At 39.8% G+C, this 25,927-nt stretch overlaps 2 protein-coding genes across 3 annotated transcripts in view; both read right to left on the bottom strand.

The window, feature by feature from the left end:
• The window catches only part of sart3.L (squamous cell carcinoma antigen recognized by T cells 3 L homeolog), a 37,107-nt gene extending 29,996 nt beyond the window's left edge, over positions 1-7,111 (bottom strand). The window contains exons 1-5 of the mRNA XM_018260856.2: positions 6,790-7,111; positions 3,763-3,889; positions 2,193-2,297; positions 1,730-1,914; positions 1,255-1,360 (exon numbers count right to left, since the gene is read on the bottom strand). Coding sequence (XP_018116345.1) covers positions 1,255-1,360; positions 1,730-1,914; positions 2,193-2,297; positions 3,763-3,889; positions 6,790-6,972 — 706 coding nt within the window. The 5' untranslated portion in view covers positions 6,973-7,111. The remainder of the gene's footprint in view (positions 1-1,254; positions 1,361-1,729; positions 1,915-2,192; positions 2,298-3,762; positions 3,890-6,789) is intronic.
• An 8,128-nt stretch (positions 7,112-15,239) lies between these two features.
• Positions 15,240-23,946, bottom strand: ung.L (uracil DNA glycosylase L homeolog). Of its 2 annotated transcripts, none has more exons than XM_041580028.1 (7): positions 23,663-23,946; positions 22,765-22,974; positions 21,267-21,362; positions 19,379-19,476; positions 17,605-17,693; positions 16,003-16,181; positions 15,240-15,824 (listed from the first exon to the last, which is right to left on the bottom strand). In XM_041580028.1, the coding sequence occupies exons 1-7, from the start codon at positions 23,789-23,791 to the stop codon at positions 15,684-15,686; spliced, it is 942 nt and encodes a 313-aa protein (XP_041435962.1). In that variant the 5' UTR covers positions 23,792-23,946; the 3' UTR covers positions 15,240-15,683.
• Positions 23,947-25,927: the final 1,981 nt, after the last annotated feature.

The following is a 25,927-nucleotide window of genomic DNA, read 5'->3' on the forward strand; positions in this document are numbered from 1 at the left end:
CCCTCAGGCGCGTCTCGGCTGTGTAAGTCATATGTGAGAAGCGGTAGGGTAGAGACACACTCCTGCGCTATTTGAGCAGAATGCGCAGCGTGTGGTAGAGATAGAGGGAGAGAGCAAGCTGCTCTTACTTACATGCCCCCCTCTGTGTCATCCAGCCAGCCACATTTCTCCACCTGTGGAGGAATGCATCAGTTTAGAGGCTGTACGGTTGGTGGCAGGTGCACACCCTGTGTACCCCGGAGAAAATCCCACATAGGAAGATGGCCTCAGAGACCAGATGCTCAGTGTAGGGGTCCTGGGCCTCTCCAATATACATAAGCTACGTGTAGAATAATCACATCCTACCTCCTGAGGACACAACAAAAAAACTGAGTTGGGCTCCGCCTGCTGGGGGGTATAGCCGGCAGGGGAGGGGCCAGTTCTATTTTTTCTTTGTTGAGTCCTGCCTCCTAGTGGTACTAGCTATACCCAACTGTTCCTGTGTCCCCCAAGACGACAATGGAGAAAGATATCGTTAACAACAGGTAAAAGCAGAGGCAAAGCATACATTACAGGTGTTCCTTCAAGAGAAGCTACCCAGACATAAAGACCATGACTTCAGGAGAAAATATGATCATCTTAGATTAATCTATATACAGGCTAGTCTCATAGCGATTAACAAGGACAGACAGACAAGGAGACACTGTTGTTCATGGGTGTCACGGAACAAATCTTTACTTTAAAACGGCCTTGATATGAAACTGAATCCATAAGCTCTTGCACAGGGTATGGTCACACATTTGCTCCTAAATTTAGTGACATAGGGACAATATTATTATTAAAGTAGAACCCCGACTATACTTTTAACAGGGGACTGCATCAAAATGGCATAAATTCCAGGAAAATGTAAAATCTCGGGCAAGATGCTGCTTGCATGTATGGAACTGCGGAAAACAGGTGTCCATCCTGGGTAAATTTAAAATCCTGATACGTAAAATCTGGGTCCTACTGTAGTTACTTTACTGGGTCTAAATAAAATTGTATTAAATATTGCCTAAAAAAAGTTTTCACTTTATCCCCCTTTTTACATTAATTTAAGCCATTACTACTTAAATAAGTCTGTCTTTCATACCAATTTTCTTTAAGTTGTAACTTCAATATATACAGAATTCATTTTATTAAAATTAAATTTATACCCCATTTCTATATTCACACGTTAGCTAAAGCTAGCTATGTTAGCTATGTAAGTTAAAATGTATGTGCTTACATCCATACCTAAGAGAGGTACACCAAGCTGACGTCTGAATAGTGTGTGGATCCGCTGAAGTTGTGCCTGTAGCATCTGCTGCTGCTCTGGTGAAGGGATGCTGCCCGGCACTGGCTAAGTAAGCAATGCAGACAAGCATTTTTATTATATTTTAATATAAATATTATATATATATATATATATATATATATATACACACACACACACACACAATCATATTTAACTTCACTGCACATTGCATATGACAATGAAATTCTTACCATCTCCTCCATATTTGCCTCCCAATATAAAATAACCCTGTAGATTGGCTACTAGACTCTACAAAAAGATAGTGGCATAGCTGTTCATTTATTCTGAGTTATTTGAAAACATTTAACTGCTACACTGGCCTCAGCAAGATCTGATGATCTAGTTCATACATAGAACTGCACACACCAGTACTTGTATCATTAAATGCCTCTGATGAATAAGTAGTATTTTTACCTGTATGGTTCCTAAGATCGCATTTTCAAATTCCCTGTATGCATCCCAAAGTGTGGATCCTTTAGTCATATGAAGTCCTACAGCAGTTAGTGCTCTCTCAAAGATAGAGCGAACTTTTGCAATGCCACCCTCCTCTCCCATACCACCGATCGAATACTGTGCATATTCCAGCCAAATTTCTGGACCTTAGAAACAACAAGCAATACATTGTAACAAGCATTTCTAGATTTCCTGTATATTTTCAAAATTACTAATTGCTAATCTGTCTAACTTGAAATAATGAGGTTTGGTACTTATAAAAATGCATCAGGAACATTTACACATCGGAATATTGTTTACAGTTACCAGATTAGGCTCTGCATTATTACTTTCAAAAAGGCTTTACGACAATATAAAAAAAAACATATCCTACATTTGCTTTTTAAAATCTTATTACACAAGAATCTTCCGCTTACAGACTTACATATATAGTCTTTCACTGCTCGTTCAAAGAGTTCATAAACTTTCTCACGGCAGGATCCTTGATCTGCAACTTTCATTTCATCCATAAGCCAGTCCAGCCAAATCTCTGCACAAAGACACAAAAAATAAGCAATATTTGTAATGTATCTAATTATAAACTCCTTTCAGTCTGCTGCGCAATCCTATGCAACTTTTTTTTTTGAGGGAAAACTTTGTATTCATATATATACACTTCAGTAATTTATGGTATTTTACTAAAATATCCAATGCAAAATATTTAAAAAGAGAAAAAGGAACAGTGCAGGAAAGGAAGGGGGAAAGGAACAGGACAGAAGGAGTGAAAGGAGCAGTTCGCTGAAGGAAAAACAAGCATTAAGGGTTAACAGATGTCTGCAGGGAAGGACTGATTGTCACATCACAATCATGCCCATTCCTTCCTCACTGGCTGTTATGTAGTAGTGATGGGCGTGTTGGGTAAAACCAGACTCCCACCCGCGCCCGATTTCTGGCTTCCATTTAAGATGTAAACCCACGGGTATCGGGCCGGCCCGCAAATCACTACTCTGTAGCTTAGGCAGAAAGTGAAATGTATGGTATATGGCCCCTTTGAAGTTGAATGTTCCGGTCTCTGGCAGCTCAGTAATTCAGGTGCATTCTGAACTGTTACAATAAATTTGCAACATTTAGTTGATACATTTTTCAGCTCTGGAGGATAAGCAACTATTGTATCAATTCTAACAGCTGCCTGTAATGAAACTGAGGGATTCTGCTCAGCAGGGACAAAGATAACAAATGTATCAACTAAATGAATCAATTTAGAACAGTTTACCGGATCAGTGACCCCCCTACCCAGAGCTGCTTTAGAAGGTGAAAAATGACACTTTACACTTCAATATTAGAAAAACGGTCACACATAGAAAATATAAAGTAGTTGGAAAAAGTCGTTACTGCTGGTGATCTATCTGAAAACCACTAGTTGTTTGAGGGTGAACAACCCCTTTAAGTCTATAGCATATGTAGCTTATATAGTTTTAAGTAAAAGGGCATATTTGTAATATATTAACTGGGAAAGACTTTTCACAGGGTTAAACAGAGAAGTAAAATGGAATGTCTTCAAAATGAAAAAAAAAAAAAGCAAAGAAAGATGTAGCAGAGCAAAACCATCATGGTTTGATAGTTACATTAACATTGAGGTTGGTTAGAAAAAGCATGACAATCACTCGCTGATATTGTCAGATATACATGCAGAGATATCATTGTTAGTCAATCGAACAGGTTAGAAAATTTCTGTCGGTTAAAGGACCGTTCGCCATGGTATGAAAAATGACGAGGACAATTGATGCACGGTCCTAAGCCATACGAAACAAATTTTCGTGCGACTATCTTTGCATCTATGGCCAGCTTAAAAGTTTCTTTAGCAAAACAGGACAGTGGGAATCAGTATTTTACCTGCTCTATTTTTTTTTTTCTTCATGTGCAGTGCCACCTGTTTGACGGCTGTAATTACTTGTAGATAAAGTAGACAAAGCGCCTGTTACAGAATGCAAACTATTTGAAGTAAAGAGAATTACCTTTAGTTAATGGAAAAAGCTCGCTCATCTTCTGCCGTGCACGTCTAAGCCTCTCCAGCTCCCCTTCTTGTCGCAGCAGTTTGATGAGATCAACATGACAGTTGTAATCAAAGGCATTAATAGATAACTAGAGGAAAAACAGAACATGATTAGGAAACAATAAACAGCAGAAAAATAAAATAAATGCACATTAGAAAAACTAAAAATATTATAACTTGTTCTGTGATCAGTAACTATTTTGTTCCTACACCTGCAATTTCACCCTTTCACTACCAGCCAATTTGGTCACTTGCAGTACTTTTATTGCCAGACAGTTTTTGAACATTTGGCATGCTTTTAGGACAACCCAAGCTTTCAAAATATACTATAATTTTCCTTAAAATTCCTTAACAAGATAGACTTCTGAATGTCTAAACAGGGAGAGGAGGAATAATATTTTCCATAATAGACATATAACAAAAACATAATTTTATGCACAAAATACAACAGATTTGGAAAAGTTCCACTTCTCCTGAATGGGCCAATAGGAAATAGGTATAGTTTATGGGAGTGTAGGTCAGAAACCGCCAGAAATACACTACAAAGTCTCCAAAGCACTGCTCCACAAATCTGCATACTTCTAATTTCAAGACCAAATATCTTCATCACCATTTAGTTATATAGCACCGACAAAGGTACGCAGTGCTTTTCCTTAGTTATAACAAACTGGGAATAAATGGTGGATAGCAAACAGAGGTTTACAGAGTACAATAGGATTAGAGGGCCCTACAATTTAAGAGTTTACAAACAAAAGATTAGAGTACAATTGAGACATTAGGATTTTAGAAACAATTGTGTGATTTATGATACAGCAATGATTGATTTATTAAAGGGATACTGTCATTTTTCAAAATGAATCAGTTAATAGTGCTGCTCCAGCAGAATTCTGCACAGAAATCCATTTCTCAAAAGAGCAAACAGATTTTTTTAAAATTCAATATTGAAATCTGACATGGGGATAGACATTTTGTCAATTTCCCAGCTGCCCCTGGTCATGTGACTTGTGCCTGCACTTTAGGAGAGAAATGCTTTCTGGCAGGCTGCTGTTTTTCCTTCTCAATGTAACTGAATGTGTCTCAGTGGGACATGGGTTTTTACTATTGAGTGCTGTTCTTAGATCTACCAGGCAGCTGTTATCTTGTGTTAGGGAGCTGTTATCTGGTTACCTTCCCATTGTTCTTTTGTTTGGCTACTGGGGGGGAAAAGGGAGGGGGTGATATCACTCCAACTTGCAGTACAGCAGTAAAGAGTGATTGAAGTTTATCAGAGCACAAGTCACATGACTTGGGGCAGCTGGGAAATTGACAATATGTCTAGCCCCATGTCAGATTTCAAAATTGAATATAAAAAAATCTGTTTGCTCTTTTGAGAAATGGATTTCAGTGCAGAATTCTGCTGGAGCAGCACTATTAACTGATTCATTTTGAAAAAAATGTTTTTTTTCCCATGTCAGTATCCCTTTAAGGTACATAGAATAAGCTTCTTTAAACAGGTAGGTCTTTAAGAAGCATTTGGAAAGAAGGAGAAAGTCTGACAGCTCGAGGCAGAGAGTTGCCTGCTTGTCCCTGCAAACAGATAGATTGCACTGCGACCAATAAAGATTTTTTAACCTGGCCGAAAAATCGTGAGATGTACGATCATTCGAATCCCACTAACCGCACGATAATTTCGAAGGATTGGTCGGACTTCCCTAAAATCGGTCGTTCGGCAAGAAAAATCTTTGCCTCTATGTGGAGCTTTAGATCCAATATATCTTATAGGGGGTATATACAAGATATATTGGATCTAACTGTCAATGAATATCTGACACCCAACTCCTGCATGAAGACAGAATGAAGAGAAACAGATGCTGAGAGAGAGATAGTTAAAGGAAAACTATACCCCCAAAATGAACACTTAAGCAACAGATAGTTCATATTATATTAAGTGGCATATTAAAGAATCTTACCAAACTGGAATATATATTTAAGTAAATATTGCCCTTTTACATCTCTTGCCTTGAGCCACCATTTCGTGATGGTCTCTGTGCTGTTTCAGAGATCACCTGACCAGAAATACTTCAACTCTAACTGTAGCAGGAAGAAGTGTGGAAGCAAAAGACACAACTCTGTCTGTTAATTGGCTCATGTGACCTAACATGTATGGTTTGTTGGTATGTTTGTGAGTACAGTGAATCCTACGATCCCAGGGGGCGGCCCTTATTTTTTAAAATGGCAATTTTCTATTTATGATTATCCAATGGCACATACTACTAGAAAAGTATATTATTATGAAAATGGTTTATTTACATGAAGCAGGGATTTACACATGAGCTGTTTTATGCAATATCTTTTTATAGAGACCTACATTGTTTGGGGGGTATAGTTTTCCTTTAAAATAAACGTGATTATATCAGAAACAGTACAGAATATTTAATTGATTGTATTTAGAACGTTTCTTATTTCAGTATGATTAACATTATATTACATTTTAACGATCGTGACCCTTTAAATTTGCCTCTTAAACGTAACAAAGGCAGCTTTTTGCCGCTTTGTAAAATCTGTAGGGATACCTATGGCTAACTATGTCCCTGTGCTTCTGAGAAGAGTGGTCCCTGCAGCACAGACACTAAAAGTTTAATTTCAATCCCTGGAAACAGGTCTGCTAGTGTAAAAAAAAGAAGAAGAATACAAGCAATATTTGGCACATATGTCCAACTGAGTGAGCTCATGTGAAAAGGGAGGGGGTATATTTTCCCACCTGATCACAGCATATATGTGATGGACATGATAAGGCTGCCCAAGAGGTGTAACTTGTATACTGGTGAGTAAAAGTGAAAAGTTACAGAGAGGCACAATAGCGGCGCAATACGCACGGCTGTACTACCAGGAACAACTTGCAGGCCTTAATATCGCAGGGGTATTAAAACATATACATATTACATATATATATATATATATATATACTAAACAATGATATATTAGAACGGCCTTTTAGTCTAAGTCTTACTTGCTCTTCCAGCCTCTGAATCTCCGCTTCGTTTTCCTTTTCATCATCCTCCTCACAAGAAGATTGGCCTGTTCCCTCAGAGGAATCATCCGCGGATCCTTCTCCCTCAGACTCCATCTCCTCCTCTTCATCCCCTACACCCTGGGCTTCTATTCCCTCGTCCCCACGTTTAGCATCCGCCATGATTGTTGCGTCGTAGCGTCTAGTTCCTATCCTCGGAAAGGACCTTGCTGACGTCACGGCCACATGTTCCTACCATGTGACTGCTCTTTTGTGGATGAGCTCTGAGCTATTATTGAGAGGTAAATTCAAATAAGCGGAAAGCGGTCATGGATTCCTGGCTAGTGGCAGGCTGTGAACTTTTCATAGGACCTGCAAATGAATCCCCGGGCTTGTCAAACTCTTACGGGATATTTATCATAGTTCGAATTTTGAGTTGAAAAAACTTTGAAATTCAAAAAGACCAACTCAAGATTTTTTTAAGGTCTTCGAATAGGACTGTATTCTGCCAAATTCGAATCGTACGAATCGAAGGAATTGCGCATTCGCTCGCAATTTGATACGAACTTCCTCAAAAAACCGTAGATTTTTTTTAAAGTCCGCCAATTAGGGTTGTCACCTGGCGGGTATTTCAACGGCCTGGCAGGTAAAAATGATGGTTGATACCAATGTTATTAATAGTGAAAAAAGATAAATACTGTATATAGGAAGGCTGGTATTTTTTTTCCAGAAAAGGTGGCAACCCTACCACCAATTGACTCCAAGGAGGTCCCCCATAGGCTAAAACACCAATGCGGCAGGCTTTAGATGGCGAATTTTTAAAGAGACAGTACATGATAAATTTCGATATTCGAATTTTTTAATTTTTTTCAAATTCAAATCGAATTTGGACTATTCCCTAGTCAAATTATACAAAAATAGCTTGAAATTTTAATTTTTTTCATTCGAAAATTCACCTCGACCTTTCATAAATCTGCCCCTTAATGTAGGTTTGGTACAGCGTGCGGGGGTAAAGAAGAGTCACTGTTCTGGATTCTTATGGGGTTTTGGGGGTCACTGTGCCTCTAGGTATTTGTGTATTTTTTGGGGGGGTCACTGTGCCTCTCTGGAAGTTCGTGAGATGGGGGTCAATGTGCCACTGGATGTTTGGGGGGGTCACTGTGCCTCTGGATGTTTGGGGGGGTCGCTGTGCCTCTGGATGTTTGGGGGGGTCGCTGTGCCTCTGGATGTTTGGGGGGTCGCTGTGCCTCTGGATGCTTGGAGGGGTCGCTGTGCCTCTGGATGTTTGGGGGGGGTCGCTGTGCCTCTGGATGCTTGGAGGGGTCACTGTGCCTCTGGATGTTTGGGGGGGTCACTGTGCCTCTGGATGTTTGGGGGGGTCACTGTGCCACTGGATGTTTGGGGAGGTCGCTGTGCCTCTGGATGTTTGGGGGGGTCGCTGTGCCACTGGATGTTTGGGGAGGTCACTGTGCCACTGGATGTTTGGGGAGGTCGCTGTGCCTCTGGATGTTTGGGGGGGTCGCTGTGCCTTTGGATGTTTGAGGGGTCCATGTGCCTCTCGATGTTTGTGGGGTCGATGTGCCTCTGAATGTTTCGGGGGGGTCACTGTTCCTCTGGATGTTTGGGGCAGTAACTGTGCCTCTGGATGTTTGGGGGGTCACTGAGCCTCTGGATGTTTGGGGAGTGGCTGTGCCTCTGGATGTTTGGGGGGTCGCTGTGCCTCTGGATGTTTGGGGAGTGGCTGTGCCTCTGGATGTTTGGGGGGTCGCTGTGCCTCTGGATGTTTGAGGGGTCGCTGTGCCTCTGGATGTTTGGGGGGTCGCTGTGCCTCTGAATGTTTGTGGGGTCACTGTGCCTCTAGATATTTGGGGCGGTCACTGTGCCTCTGGATGTTTGGGGGGTCACTGTGCTTCTGGATGTTTGGGGGCGTTGCTGTGCCTCTGAAAGTTTGGGGGGGTCGCTGTGCCTCTGAAAGTTTGGGGGGGTCGCTGTGCCTCTGGAAGTTCATGGGGTGGGGGTTACTGTGTCACTGGATGTTTGTGGGATGGGGGGGTCACTGTGCCACTGGATGTTTGGGGGGGTTACTGTAACACGATGACAACACAATGTTATATTGTTATTTTATAAACAAAGTTTATAAAATGACTAAAATTCTTTTTTTTCAATTCAGTTTTGCTTTTATTGAAAAATATATGCAAAAAGTATACACATAAAATCATAAAAAACAATAAGAATAGGTAAAAGAATAAAAAATAAGATGAATAATAAGGTACAAGGTTACTGCGGAATCCCCAAAATTTGCCGGCTAGAACCAGAGATATTCAAATTACAATATTCATTACTTTTAAGCTTAGCTACATAACTGGTCCCCATCATTCTGCATTCTAAGAGGCACAGATGAAATGACTAAAATTCTTCATTTATATTACAAATATTTTTTATAAAGTGCATCAAATGATCTAATTTTGTTTATAGTTGCCCTTTAAGGGCTTATGAATACTGCTGGCTGTGGCCAGATCTCAGACAGGCTGGCTGTGGGTAGCACTTTATAATTAAACTGATGGATCACATTAATAATTATATGCACCTATTGCTAGAAAATATCTTTTTTTTACCATTGGCCTACAACAGCTCTCTCCAGTTTCCCACTGTACAGCAGTAACAGGTAGCCCAGGGTCAAACTATATGATGCAGTCTGACAATTACATATGCACAAATTAAAGTTTGAGAATTACAGTGTACATTTTGTATTTTTGTTAATTATGGTTGCACTGAATAGTGCTCATTTTTAACTTGCTAAGCTCCCACTCTTCCCAACGTAGATAGGTAGAAATTGAATGAAGGGAAGGGAGGGAGGGAGGGTACTGGTGGCAACTCAAGCCCAATAATTTAACCCGCACTATGCCATTAGCCAACATGAATATTAGAATTCTAAAAACGAATTACTTTACCCACCATCGTTCCATCCTACGCACGTGTTTTTAAGTTTGTGTTATTTTTAGGGATCCAGGATTTGGTTTGGGATTCGGCCAGGATTCGGCCTTTTTCAGCAGGATTCGTATTCGGCCGAATCCTTCTGCCTGGCCGAACCAAATCCGAATTTGCATATGCAAATTAGGGGCGCGGAGGGAAATCTCGTGACTTTTTGTCACAAAACAAGGAAGTAATCAATGTTTTCCCCTTCCCAGCCCTAATTTGCATATGCAAATTAGGATTTGGTTCGGTATTTTGCAGAATCTTTTGCGAAGGATTCGGGGGTTCAGCCGAATCCATAATAGTGGATTCGGTGCATCCCTAGTTATTTTAAGGACATGGTCCTGCACAGCTATGAAGATAATATGTTGTGAGTCTGTGTTGGCAGTGCGAATGAATTTTTATTGGAACAATCATTAAAGGTTACGTTTAAGATACTTTTTTCTAACAATTACCTCAACTAGTTAGCTTGTTACATAGTAGATGGAAGTTTGACTGGGTCACATTCCAATCTAATTTGTTTCAGTTTTGTTTCCAAAGATCAGGACTCCTCATTTCTAGATCTTCACAAAGCGGTCCAATGAAGAATGGCAGGTGCTTGCTATGTCCTGCTCCTTCTATATCCAGCTTTTCCGTTAGAACCTCTCTTTGAAACCTGCCAGCTATCACAGGGGGTACATAACTCAGGCTATACTTGATAAAGAGCTGTTAAGCTCAAAACATGTCGTTTTGCTAATAAAGGCACGTTGCAGCAGAATCACTGCGCCTAGTGGTATCATTACCCATCTACTGAATTATACATAACTCAGGCTAAACCATTGGGCAACCAGAATAACTGTTCCTGTTACAAACTATTAACCCCTTGCAGGCTGTCACTTTCCCATGCCCGACTGCTTATAGCCCCCAGGTTTCATCCTCTGGTCTTGCATCCCTACCGCGTCATCAGCTTTGCACGGCTTGTAAGCCACTGTTAGAGGAAGCAGAGCCCATGGGCTAGGCCCCCAGCGACTGTAGGGTCTGCTTCCTCTATTGTTGTTATGCCACTGACCAAGTTTGGAGGCTAAGCTCCTACTGGGCAAAACATGCTCAATTAAACAAGACCATTCAGAATAGTACTGAAACCTTCCTAGCAGCAAATGGGGAAGAAGTCCCTCCAAATATCACATGAGATGCATTCAAGGCACATATTAGAGGGGAATTACCACTATAGTTTACAGGCAGATATCTACCATAGATCAAACAAATCAGAAATGGCAAAGGGATCTGACACTGGCTCAAGTGACTCTTACAAAAGAGCACATCAGAGGGCAAGCATTTTTTTAAGATGGAGATAAAAAGGGAAACAGTTGGCCCTCCTGTCTAAAGAAAACATTGCCGCTATGGCTATCCCAGTTTTAAATATTGCATGGGGAAATTAATTTCCTCTCCAGAGTAAAGTAACTGGTTTAAAAACTATTATTCTGAATTATATAGCACCAAAGTACAACCACCTAGTAGAGATAGATAGTTAGAGAGACTGATATTCCGGTATTAGATGAACAAACCTCCCAGCAGCTGGTGGCAGATATTATCCAAACAGAGGTTTAAACTGCCATAGCAACCTTTCCATCTGGCAAAACCCCTGGCCCAGATGGTATACCTATGGAGTGGCAGAAGTAGCCTGTCAAATCCATTGCACCGTTACTGGTAAAACTATACAATGGGGTGAAGGAGGGAAAACTTTTACTGGTAAAACTATACAATGGGGGAAGGAGGGGAAACTTTTACCTGATTCAATGAGAGACCCTTATAATACTAATCCTTAAACCAGGCAAGGACCTCCTTGAATGTTAGATTTCGCTTATCAATGCGGAAGCCAAAATTCTGGCAAAGGCACGGACTACCTATCTCGCACAACACCTGCCGGATATAATCTCTCCTGATCAAACTTGCTTCATGCCGGGACATACCACAAATTTTAATATAATAATATAATATCTCCATAACCCGTGATAACTCAGATGACAGACTAGTGGCCTCCTTAGACAATGAAAAGGCCTCTGATTCAGTGGAGTGGGATTACATGTGGGCCACAATGAAGACAGTAGGACTACATTCCAAATTTATTGGCTGGGTGTGAGCTCATATTCACCTTCCAGTATACAGGATCAGAACCAACACCAAATTATCATAGGCCTTCTCGATTAGCAGTATATGGAGGGATTGCAGATAGGTACTAAAAAGGAAATCATCTCGATGTATGCAGATGATACCCTTCTTTACCTACCTAACCCAAATCAGGCACTCAATTTGTTGAACTTAATATTCAACCAATAATAAGCTATATAGAGACAAGAAAAGAGGTGTGGTCAAATCTTCCACTTTCACTTATGGTGAAAATTAATACATTCAAAATGGTAATACTAGCAAAATTGATGCACATATTCAGTCAATCTCCGGTACTGATCTCAAATTCAACCTTTGTGAAACTACCTACCCTAGAATTCCCCTTACCACTTTACAACTCCCAGCAAATCAAAGTAGCCTAGCAGCCCCAAATCTTTTCCTTTACTACTTAGCATCACAACTCGCAGTAGCAAGAAATTTGACTATATCTTCCTTTACAAATACAGCAACCCTTCTAGAGACACAATGGTTAGGTTCCCTAAAATAATTTAAAAAATTGCTATATAGAGGTACAAAGTATAATAGGAAAGCCTCCACCCAATGAGAGCAACCATATAGTCCTGGTAAATAGCACTAAAAGGACCAGTAACATAAAAAAAAAATGTAAAAAAAAATGTGACTTTGTAACTAAAAAAAAACCACTAAGACAGTTTTAACTTTTAAAGCGCAAAGCTTTTATTAAAAAAATTACATACCGATTCTCTGCTGCGCTCCTCTTCAGAAACAGCGACAGGGCAACGATCCATCATGCGGCTATCTCCTATAGAAGGCAGGGAGGAGAAATCGAGCACCACACAATGGATGCAGAGAATCTGTAATTATTTTCTTAAAAAAAGCTTTGCAATTAAAAAGTAAAAACTGTCTTGGTGTTTTTTTTTCATTACAAAGAAACAAATTTAAGGGAAAAAAAATTATGTTACTGGTCCTTTAAGATTTTACCGGCAAACCACATCAGCACTGCTCAGCATATACACCTCTTTGGTGCAATCCATGACAACAGCTAGCGAAAACCCCATACCTGCAGATTTTGGCACACTATAGCATAAAATACTAACTTTATCTCCCTTTTTTTTCTCTCTACAATGTCATCAGGATCCAATTTAATCAAACACTGATATACACTACCCCAGAATTCTAGTAATAGGAGTGCACAATGACTAGCCTCTATCTAATTTCTATGCTCAGCTGATACAGGTAGAGGGACCTCATTAATTAAACTGCAATCTAAATGGCAACAGGACATCCCCCAACTTACCGTGAGGCACTGGGAGGATATACTTGACTCAACCTTTGAAGGATTTGTAAAGATAGGATGATGCAACTGAATTACCTACACCAGGTTTACCTAACCCTGTGGTTACACAAAATGAATCCTACCCTAAGTCAAGATTGCCCCAGGTCAACATTCCCCAGCAGACTTTAAACATATGGTGTGGAGTTGTAGCGATGCACTGGAAATCCAGAGGGGGGGGAAAACAACCATACAGTCTTGGGAACAGAAGATTGAGAAATCCATACCCTTACATATATGAGAAGGGGATGCCCAGAGAAGTTTAATGAGGTCTGGAAGTTATGGACAGATGAGGACCCAGAAGTGGGTTCACTCTATACAAATGCGATTTTGTTACTGTACACGGTTTTCTATATTGTAACGCATTGCATAGACTTTACAGCTTTCTTAAATTGTCATGTTCTTTTCTCCATTAATTTGTTTTGGCATACTTTATTGTAAACTTGGCAACAAATGATTCAAAAAATGTATATGTAAATGTGATGCTCTGTAAGAATAAGAGCAAACAGTAACACTTATAGCCAGGAGGAGGATTTTGTTTTTGTTCTCAGGGCTTCCATGCTGCAGGAATTTTCGTATGTAGGCCTCTCCTTCTGGAACTGGTCACCCAGCAGCTTCTAGAAAATGCAAGAAAAAAAAAAAACTACTCCAGGGCATACCTTTGGATATCTGGCACTTGCTCCATCAGTCCACGCAGCTCTGGGGGCACTGTGTGAGTAAACTAAAAGTGAAGTTTTCTCCTTTTTAGGCAAAATATTTTAAAGCAAAGAGTAAGATTATGAGAAACGGGCTGAGAGGAGTCAGACCATGTTGTGACTGCTAGAGGGCCATTAGTTCTTCTCTAATTAATTTCTTGCAACCAGTTGTTGAGGGCCAGTAGTTATAAGGGGCCGAGTAGGGGAATGACTCATGCACAATTTTAATATATGTTGTTTATAAAATAGGTCTTATTCTGCTGTGGGTACATTCATTTAAGTTGTGAGGCTCCCAGGAAGGTAAGGTGGCTCAGCTGTCAGAATGTAAAAATCCTTATTAAAGGATAATAGTAACAATTACCAGCAGTGACAATTCCCTCCATTTCTATTGAAAAGAATGTGAAATGTGATGGGGGGGGGGGGGCTTTACACTGCAACACACAAGGGGGTAATTCTGAGTTGAACTAATCTGGCACTGCTAGCATCTGCCAATTAGGATGAGATTTGGGGTGAGTGTTTATCTGTGCCCTGGGTACCCCTGGAACTATAGCACAAGGGGGTAATTCTGAGTTGAACTAATCTGGCACTGCCAATTAGGATGAGATTTGGGACGACTGCTTATCTGGGCCCTGGAACTATAGCAGGGCGACGGTTATCCCAATGTTTCTAAATATCTGTAACCTTGTTATGAGCTAATGGGGCTCAATTTGAGAGACAGTTAGGGTGAGAATTAGGATGACTGCTTATTTGTGCCCTGGGTATGCCTGGAACTATAACTGGGTGACTGTTATCCCAATGTTTCTAAATATCTGTAACCTTATAAGCGCAGAGAGTCCAGCCTGAAGGCAAATTAGGATGTGATTTGGGGCGAGTGCTTATTTGTACCCTGGATACCCCTGGAACTATAGCAGGTTGTCTTTTACACTTTTTCTATATGCTTGTGACCTTCTTATGAGTTAGGGTATCCTGCATAAATGTGGGACAATTAAGGGGAATTTGACGCTAAAATGTCTGGAAGCCACAGCCTGACACTACAAGAAGACGTAACAAAGTTATTACAGGTGTTACACCAGTACAATTTGCTCAAAGACACACATAGTACACAGGGTACTACTGTGTGTGTGTGTGTGTGATAGCATGGTTTCCGGTTAGACCAGGGAGAGTTAGTTATCCTGACCAGTCTCTACCAAGACAAAACTATGAATGGCTTCTGAGAGAAAACACCGTCCCTGGTTCAGTATTCCCATTCAAAGTACATTTGACAAAATAAGCACTTTATGGGTTTTATAAATGGTTTATTACAGAAGCTTGTTGTAAACATTACAAACTTTTTTAAAGGTGAACTTATGTTTTTCAAAACAAAACAATAATAGCAAAAACATTACAAACTTTAATTGTTCCCCTACAAGCAAATGTTAAAAAATTCACTTTTTTTTTTTTTTTTACAACTATATACACACACTTGAAAACCAATGGTTATAGATTGTCTAAATGGCATGGAGCTAGCCTAGTGCTATAAGATGGTATTATGCCATTAAAACAAGAGACATCTACAGTTGTTCCATAGTACAAAACAATCATTTTCACAGAAACGACACCAACTCAGTTCTAAGTAAGGCACTAGTTTTGCCAATACTGAAATAGTTGTGGTTTAAAAGGGCTTTTACATGAAGAAATATCACTTAGTGTTTAATCAAGAGTAGTCAACTATTGCCCACAACTATAAGTGCTTGCCAAATGTGGCCAACTAATGGGGGAAAGGCAATTTGTCACAGAGCTTTCCAGTCAATAGGCTTTTTTCCCAGTCCCTGGAGGTAGGCATTCGTTTTGGAGAAATGACGACAGCCAAAAAAGCCTCTGTGGACTGAGAGAGGAGAAGGGTGCACGGTTTGAAGAACATGGTGCCTTTTCTGCAAAAGACAAACAGTGAATTTTTACATATACAAATATGACTACAGATGAAAGACTGGCAAGTTAAAAGCTAGTTCAAATATTGTTTATGCACTCAACACAAAACTCAACAGAATCCACTCGTAATCCAATGGTAAAAAGGAGGTATATTTTCCCTCTTATAGTTTGCCTCCTTACTCTGTCAATATTGCTGCCTTTCTTCTGGGCATAGGCTCCCCACAGCATGAAAACCAACCCATCCATGTTCTTATTTAGCCAGGATACCACAACATCTGTGAACTGTTCCCATCCACAGTCCTTGTGAGAGTTTGCATTATGAGCTCGCACTGTCAGCACAGCATTGAGGAGGAGGACTCCTGGCAGAAGGAAGGAAAAGAACATTATGAATGGTAGTGTGAATAGTATAGTATTAATAGTAATACTGTAACATTCCCCATGCACAAAAACAAAAAAGGAGGCATAAGATGGAAAAAGAAAAAAGTTAATTCACAATTGGTTCTGCTCTGTACATGGTATAGTGCTTTAGTTGTGAATAAGGTTACATAGCAAAGAATTTTTTTTTGCGGATGTGATCATAGGCAAAAACACTTTTTGCTACTTTGCGGCCTATACAGGGCTTTTCTGACAGATGGGTAAAATATGTCAGAATAAGTCAAACAATCGGATCAGCCCAATAATTTGGCCCAGTGCAGGAGTTCCTAAATTAAGCATGGGTATGCTCATTTGATGACCTCATGAAATGTGCATTTCTTACAGTGTATGCGCGCAGCTTAAGTCTCCATACAATCTGTGATCATAAAAGGTTTATCAAAAGCGTTCACAAGTGCTTTTCAAGTAGCTGCACAGCATCCCAAATTTGGATAAAGTGAATCCAAACTATTAATATAAAATGGATTTTCTCATGATTTTTATGGTGCAGTTTTTATTTTTAAATTACATGGTTTACAGTGCAAATAATTCACTCTACCATGTAACATTTCATTCCTGAACCAGCAAGTGTATTTTTTTTTTTTTGTTTTAATATTGGCGTGTAGGCAGCCATAGTTTTTGACTGGTCATATGCTTTCAGAAAGAACCAGCACTTTAGGATGGAACTGCTTTCTGGCAGGCTGTTTCTCCTACTCAATGTAACAACTTGTCGCAGTGGGACCTGGTTTTAATATTGAGTGCTGTTCTTAGATCTACCAGGCAGCGGTTATTATGTGTTAGGGAGCTGCTATCTGGTTACATTCTCATTGTTCTGTTAGGCTGCTGGGGGGAAAAGAGAGGGGGTGATATCCCTTTAACTTGCAGCTCAACAGTAAAGAGTGACTGCAGATTATCAGAGCACAAGTCACATGACTTGGGGCAGCTGGGAAACTGACAATATGTCTAGCCCCATGTCAGATTAAAAAATTAAATATTAAAAAAAATCTGTTTTCTCTTTTGAGAAGTGAAGAATTCTTCTGGAGCAGCACTATTAACTGATGCATTTTGAAAAAAAGCATGTTTTCCCATCCCTTTAAGCAACATTTGAGCAGTGGATAAATGATATTTTTTTCATATGCTAAAGTTTTGGGGGGGGGGGGAGGGCATTTTGGTAGATTAAGGGCAAGAAAAACACACATTTATTTTTCTGCAGGGTAAAGGAGACAGGCCAGATAGCCACTCAATTCTTAAACAAAAGGTTTAATTTTAGAATTTTTCTAATTTTAGAATTTTTCTATTCAAGGAGGAATAGTTCGTTACTAATCACAATGTGTCATACTCTAAACATGCAGAGCGTATAATTGCTCTTACCTTGTTTGGCCCAGCCTGTGAGATCCCCATGACCTGGGCGTGAAAATCCTTCGATATCGGTTTCTAGTTCTTTGTACATATTCACTAAGCTGGAACATTTTATGCAAAATTGTAACAGAAGTAATGTACAATGAACAAAGCAAAATAGTTTGCCGCATATAAATATACTGGGATAATGCCAATTTTATGGCGTTGTTTTTGTAATACAATATTACTCTGTGTGTGTCTTGCAAAAACTCATTCTGCCATTTGAAAATGTCCTTTCAAATTATTGTTTCTTTTAATTTTTAGTTTTAATAATGGTTAGTTGGCAGCCATCTCATTTCATAATGCATGCTCCTGAACTAGCAGAATCAGCCAGCAAGGCATTATGGAAGGCCTTTTAGGTAACTTATACATCAGAAATTCAATTCTAAATTGCAGGTCTTCCAGCTGGGTGCTATGCAGATTTTTTTTTTTTTTGCTTTTAGGAAGAATAACCACCTATATGAACAGTGTTGGCAATTTCCATTATGGTTACGGCACTGGGTGTTTTGTCCACTGAAGGTCAGTTGCAGCTAAAATACTGTTAGCAAGCCAAATAATATTAAATGAAAATTACATAAAGAATTGAAAGGCAGACTTCTACCTGTCACCAATCCACGTATGCTAGTGGCACAAAGTGCGTTTACTCCTTTAGTGTAAATATGCTGGCTGTACCATAATGCGTTTTGCACACTAGGCAGGAAAATGTATGTATTCATATAATAGGAGGGGTCACTTTCCAATAAGTAACAATGGGGAAAGGGTTAAGTAAACCCACATACACAGAAACTTTTGCTTTCTTTCATGGGTGTATGTTATAACATAGCAACTCTATGAACGGCGTAGGAGTAAACGTATTCATTACATTTATAGTATATACTGATTTGGAAAGTGATCAGTATGCTCCTGTGATTCCAGAACTTAATATTTTGTGCTGTGCAGTCTGTACATCAATCCTTCAACTCCGACTGCTCAGTTTATGGCACCTCAGACTCTACTGTTTTTAATATATTAATGTATTGTCCATATTGTTTGAAAGAACACAACATACAAGGCATTTCATCACTGCCAAAGCTTAGCAATTTTAAAGTTATATGAAGATGGTGTCTGCTTTTGGGAACCAAAGCAGTGCCTAGGATGCGGACATACTACCCTATTGGCCATCCAATCTTGTCACTGCCAGCATAAGGATACTGTTTAAAGTTTGGGTCTAGATTTATAACTAAGCCTATGGCTTTTTATTTAAGAATCTACAAACATTCCTTAACCCGTTACGTGCCAGCAGAATTTCACATTTCATTTGCACTCAGTGGCAGATGTTTTTTTTTGAACATTTTGTAGGGGAATTTCTAGTTTGCCTTAGAAAACTATACATTGTTTTTTTTCTGTGTGAGTTTATGTATTTCCACTTCTGAAACAAGATTTAGAGCTCTAAATACTGCAGAAAATTAAAAATTCACATTTTTTTTATGATAAGGATTTATAGCAGAATTTTTTTTATTTTACGCACATATGACCACCTAACAAATGAATTCCTCTGGCAAAAAGGGTGGGGCAATAGTTCAATCAGCTACACATAGAAAACATGTGGCTTTCCTGCTTTGAAGTGTAATGGAGACATTCTAATATGCATTAGTGGATTTGATGGTTCCTTCTAAAAATAGGGTATATAGGGTATTTCATAACATAACGAGAGACTGATGTGTCCTATCTCATATGGATCCATACAAAAAACATGAAACAAGGATACCTGGGTGGAGGTGGGACTGGCTTCTTGACACTAAAGCAAAGACCATGAGCTTGATTTGGTCCATGATAAGGATCTTGGCCTAAAATAACAACCTTTACCTAGACAGACAAAGAGCCTCATATTAATAATAATTATGTAAAAAATTGAATTATACACATAATATTATAAGGTGGAGAAAAGTGTACAAACATTAACATCAAAATGGATGAAATATGGCAGAATATTTTTACATAATAAATTTTAGGCAAAGAAGAGATTTACTCATCTGTTAACCAGTGGCATACAAGGTGTTCTGTACATAGATGCCGGCAGATAACAGCTGTCAGACAAGAGGTCCTAACCTTTTATTATGTGGTCTCTTCATGCCACAAATTTAGTGTAAGGTGAATGTTGAATTTCAGATCAATCATAAAAATCAGTATCTTTAGCAAAGTTTTGCAATGTGGAGTAGAAAACCATTTACTCATGGCAGATTATCAGATTGTGTTGTTTCAATATATGTTTAGGACACAAAATTCAGGCAATGTGTTGGTTTTGCAGTAAATTAAAAGTAGGCCATGAAAATTTGTGGGCAGTATTTTCATTCTGAGGTCTCTTCATGCCACATACTTTAGTAACACTATGCATACTGGGCATCAAACAGATTGGAAGATGCAGAGCAAACATTTATATTTTGTCTAGGTACCCAAGGACATGCGAGAGGTAAGCTGCTGTAATTTCTAATCTTTGAAGAACTTTTTTCAGTTTCGTATTTTGGAGTAAAATGATATAATGGACTAATTTTGAATGTCTCTATATGGGTTAAACTCGCTCTTAAAGGCTTTTACTATACACAATCTCGCTCAAAGCAAAGTAGTTACAGAAATGGTTGCGGATATGGAAGTGAAAGAAAGAACATGAATAGCTTGCACAGCACCCTGACCTCAACACAACTAACACCCGTGGAACACCAAATGCAAGTCAAGCCCAATAGCAGATCCTAACAATGTTTCGGCAGGATAACAACCTTGTACACAAATTAAGGTCCATACAGAATTGATTTGCAGAGAGGGAGGGGGACCCAAGTAAACATTTGTGGGATAAATTGAAACTGTGATGGTAGCCAGGCCTGATCCCCAAAATAAAATCACACCAACATCTAGTGGAAAGCCTTCCCCAAAAAGAGTAGAAAGTTGAATTAGCAGTAGGGATGCACCAAATCCATGATTTGGTTCGGGATTCAGCCAGGATTTGGTCTTTTTCAGCAGGATTCGGCCGAATCCTTCTGCCTGGCCAAACTAAATTTGCATATGCAAATTAGGGGTGGGGAGGGAAATCGTTTGACTTTATGTCACAAAACAAGGAAGTGAATGTTTTCTACTCTGCACTCCTAATTTGCATATGCAAATTAGGATTCCATATTCGGCCAAATCTTTCACAAAGGATTCAGGGGTTCAGCCGAATCCAAAATAGTGGATTCGGTGCATCCCTAATAGCAGCAAAGAGAGGACCAACTCCATATTAATGGTTTATTCGTTTTTTACATAAAAAAAAACAAACTTTCCAGCATTCAAATGGGGGTCACTGATCCTATCTAAAAATAAATGCTCTATAAGACTACACATTTATGGTTTTTGCTACTTTTTCTATTCAGGTCTTCTCCTATTCATATTCCAGTCCCTTATTCAAATCAATGCATGGTTGCTAGGGTAATTTGGACCCTAGCAAGAAGATTGCTGAAAGACAGCTGCTGAATAAAATGCTAAATAACTACAAAAAACAAATAATCAAAGCCAATTGCAAATGGTCTCAGAATATCACTCTCTACATCATACTAAACGTTAACTCAAAGGTGAACAACCCCTTTAATCCCCTTGGTTCTGGAAAAAGATGTTGGCCAGAAACTTACATCTTTGATGTCAACCATTTGTGTCCAGGTGAATACCTCTTCTGGTGGTGGATAAACTGTGCATTTCTTTCTCTCTTCTGCAATGAAATTTGATAGCTGAAAGAAAACATATTGCCTTTTAAAATCCCTCATCTGGGACGATCCACCAACCTGCAGGGATGTAGGTTTATTACAGACCTAACATACAATAACCTGTTCATTATATCAGTGAAACTGTGCTTAAAGGGGAACGATCACGTAAATAAAAATGTAATATAAGCTTCAGCATACTGAAATAAGAAACTTTCTAAATACAAAATTAAATAGTCTGCATTGTTTCTGATTATGCAGCAGTTGGGTGTCATATTAATTGACAGTTAGATCCAATATATCTTATAGGGTGGGTTCCATTTGCCTAGAAGATGTATTAGAGCCCACTATTAAAATCACCAGACATCATGTCTGTCTACATGCAGGATTTGTGCAAAATGCTATTATTTTGTTAGATTTTGTTTGTACTGGAATCAGTCATTTGAGTGCGCTCTAATTCTGCCAGGAAAGGAAGCCCTCCTATAAGATATACTGGATCTGTCAATGATTATCTGACACCCAACTGCTGCATGAAGACAGAATTAAAAATGAACTAATATGGAGCACGCACTCAATAAAGGCAAACTTCCACCAGGCAATAGTTCAAAGTGAAAAGAGTTTGTGTCCACAGCCTGACGCGTTTCGTGTCATAAACACTTAATCATAGGCTAAACTCACAGAGCCATGCCTCAAATATTTAAACAAAAGTGAACCAATCAGATCATCACACCAATTATCTACCCACTCAATCCAAGAAACTTTACTCTTGGGTAGGTAGATAATTGGTGTGATGATCGGATTGGTTCACTTTTGTTTAAATATTTGAGGCTTGGTTCTGTGAGTTTAGCCTATAATTAAGTGTTTATGACACGAAACGCATCAGGCTGTGGACACTAGACTCTTTTCACTTTGAACTATTGCCTGGTGGAAGTTTGCCTTTATTGAGTGCCTGCTCCATATTGGTTTGTCAGTTTGTCCGCCCCCCATGCTGAGGGCTCAGGGCGGTGCACCTGGGCAACTTCCCCTGTGTGGTGAGTAACCTTTATACTATTTGGAGACCCTGACACCACAGAATGAAAAACAGATGCTGAGAGAGGGATAGTGAAGCTAAACTTGATGATTTCAGAGACGATGCAGAATATTTGTTTGTATTTATAAAGTTTCTTATTTCAGTATGCTAAAGCTTAGATTTCATTTTCACTATAGTTCCCCTTTAAAGAGGTCACATGACCCAATAAAATGTGTATCTACTTCATGTTGCGAAATGAGGCTATAAGAAGTCACAGTAGAGTTCCATTATCTAAAAGTACTTGTATAATAAAACTGGACATCAGACTGACCCTAATGCTACAGCTTTGCACTTGGAACAGGCTGCACATACATAAACAACAAAGTTGTGTATTTTCAGTGGCTTCCACATGGCTTTTACCTTGACAAAGTAGGGTTTTGCAAACTCAGCCAGCAGCTCCTGTTTCCAGCTCTCCCCCAGGCCCTGGGGCGCATGGCGGGCTGCGAGTTTCTGCAGAGCAGCGGCCTTATTCCTCTGCATGCGCTCCAGCTGCTCGGGGCTGAGGGGAGGAGACACGGCTGAGGGGATGTCATTCTCATTGGACGGCCTGCTCTTCTTCACAGGAGTGGTCTGAGGAACAAACGCACACACAGCACGGGTAAGGATTACTGAGGTGCAAGCGCTTAGCGCTACGGAGAACGCCGGACGTCGTATTGTGCGTGCGATAGTCATCACCGTTTGCGTCAGTGGTTTGCAGCACGTTAAATTGCTCTCAACTCCACTCCAGCCTGTGCTGAACAATATCCCTGTTCACAGTAAATAGCAGGGGCTCCAATATACACACTAAAACATCACGAATAACTAATCCAATAACTATACATGCCTTGCGACAGCCCACTAAGGCCCCGCCCACTCCCGGAAGTAACACCTACCACACGGACTTTTCACGGCAATAATATTCACGCCCACAAACTTCCCATTGGCTATCGTGACCGAGGGGTTTGTCTGCGTGAATTCACTATCCATGTGGATGCTGCTGCTGGGAGCCCTAGTGCAACAGGAACAACTGGGAATCACTTTGTGTAAAATACTGTGTAGCGTGGGGAGGAAACTGTGAACAGACAGTTTAGATAAAACACCATTCGGTAGTATAAGAAAGGAGATTAATATCCTCACCCGCTGGCCTGCAAGGGAGAAGAGGAATCTACAGCACAGAGCCATATTGATTTAGTCAGGTGGGCCCTGGGCAGATGCCCGATTAGCCCTATTGTTAAAGCAGCCCTGCCCTCACCTCTCCCGCCTTGCATTGAGCCCTCACCTCTCCCGCCTTGCATTGAGCCCTCACCTCTCCCGCCTTGCATGAGTCCTCTCCGTCCCACACCGTAGATGCCGCTCTCTTCTTTACTGCAGCCCCGAAAAACGAGTTAATGGTTCTCTGGCCGATCATCGTGCCCCGGGAAGTGCCTGGAATGATCCCAGCACCGATTCGCTGTTTCGTCCCAATGCTGTAAGGTCGTTTGGCGCCAATTTTCGGAGAGCGCCGGTGGGATGGGAAAGGGGAGGTGTTCGGACATTACTGACAGCGTGGGCTGGCGAATGGGAAGGCTCGTTTTTCTTTGGTGTCATTCTCCTTAGGGAATAGTAGTAACAGCAGTACGGTGGCCATTTTAGGACATTCAGAGTGCACCTATGCGATAACAGTGGATACCTCTGCTCATGGTTGCGTCTAGATCCAAGTTGCTAAAGGTACAGAGGATCTTTACAGATTAGGAAATAGATCTTTCAGTGTGGCTTGGCTAAATCCTAGTGGGCAAAGGTACAGTAATAGTCCATACCTCCCAACTGTCCCTTTTTCGGAGGGACAGTCCCTCTTTTGACAGCTCAACCCGCAGTCCCTCATTTGTACTGGAAAGTCCCTCTTTTCTCTGCACTGAACAGCCAGAAAAAGAAACAAAGTTTCTCACTTAATTGGCTTTTAGCAGAGAGCCCAGAACAGCTAGCAGGTGCAAATAAGATACTTTGTAACAATTTTGAGACACAAAAACACAGTTTAGATAAGGAGAAATATTTTCAAACTTTCATAACCTGCCAAATTTTGTAAAACAAACATGGTAATTAGGGGGTGTGGTCACAGAAAGGGTGTGGTCAAAAAATTGCTGCGCTACGTGTGGAAAAATTTTTTTTGTCCCTCTTTTTACTTCCAAAATGTTGGGAGGTATGTAATAGAAACTAGACAATTCAGTCAGACATAGCTAGTTCCAAGTTGCTAATGGAACAATTTTCTAGTTGGAAAATGAATAGAAAGTAGACAATATAGTGCATGTAAAATACATCCCACTTATTTTTAGTGTTTGGAAGGACTTGTGGGTATGATTTAGCTCATTTATTTTAAAGGTATACTCTCCATTTCACTCTATATAGTATATCATGGTTCTTATAGGATAATGTCAGCAACTAGGATTTAGTGTATTTTATACAGAGAGTATTTCCTAGTGGGAAACACAATATGATATGCTCTTAGTGGGTTCTCTGCTCCGCTCTACTGGTATATTATAAGACACTAGAATCTAGTGTATTTTGTATGTTGCTTACATACATCTTTGCTTAGCAGCAGGGATACGATTATCCACTAGGATCTAGTGTTTTCTAAATGAAGCGTCTATTTCCTAGTTGCTTATATACATCTTTGTTTTACAGGGATACGATTATCCACTAGGATCTAGTTTTTTTAGTATGAAGTGTCTATTTCCTAGTTGCTTATATACATCTTTGCTTACCAGGAATATTATCCACTAGGATCTAGTGTTTTCTAAATGAAGCGTCTATTTCCTAGTTGCTTACATACATCTTTGCTTACCAGGAATATTATTTACTAGGATCTCTAGTGTTTTCTAAATGAAGCGTCTATTTCCTAGTTGCTTATATACATCTTTGCTTACCAGGGATATTATCCACTAGGATCTGGTGTTTTCTAAATGAAGCGTCTATTTCCTAGTTGCTTACATACATCTTTGTTTTACAGGGATACGATTATCCACTAGGATCTAGTGTTTTCTAAATGAAGCGTCTATTTCCTAGTTGCTTACCAGGAATATTATCCACAAGGATCTAGTGTTTTTAGTATGAAGCGTCTATTTCCTAGTTGTTATTTTTTTATCTTCAAGTAAAACCAGGACTATACATTATTAATGAATGCCTACAAAGTTAGATTTTGTTTTCATATTTACAGGTATAGGAACAGTTATGCAGAATTGTCAGGATCGAGGGTTTTGCAGATAACAGGTCTTTCTGCCATTTGGACATCCATACCTTATGTCTACTAAAAAAAAATAATAATTTAAACTCCAACAGGATTGTTTTGCTTCCAGTAAGCATTCATTATATCTCAATTAGGACCAAATACAAGCTACTGTTTTAATATTACAAAGAAAAACAAAAAGATGCTTAAACATTTCAATTACTTGAATGAAGTCTATGGGGTACATTCACTAAAATGCAAAGTTGCACTCAGCGACGTGAAAGGTAGCGAAGTTGTGCTTGCGCAAATGTGTCAGGCAAAGCAAAGTGGCGCTAGAGAAGGGGA

Source organism: Xenopus laevis, chromosome 1L (genome assembly GCF_017654675.1).
Source record: "Xenopus laevis strain J_2021 chromosome 1L, Xenopus_laevis_v10.1, whole genome shotgun sequence".
NCBI lineage: Eukaryota > Metazoa > Chordata > Amphibia > Anura > Pipidae > Xenopus > Xenopus laevis.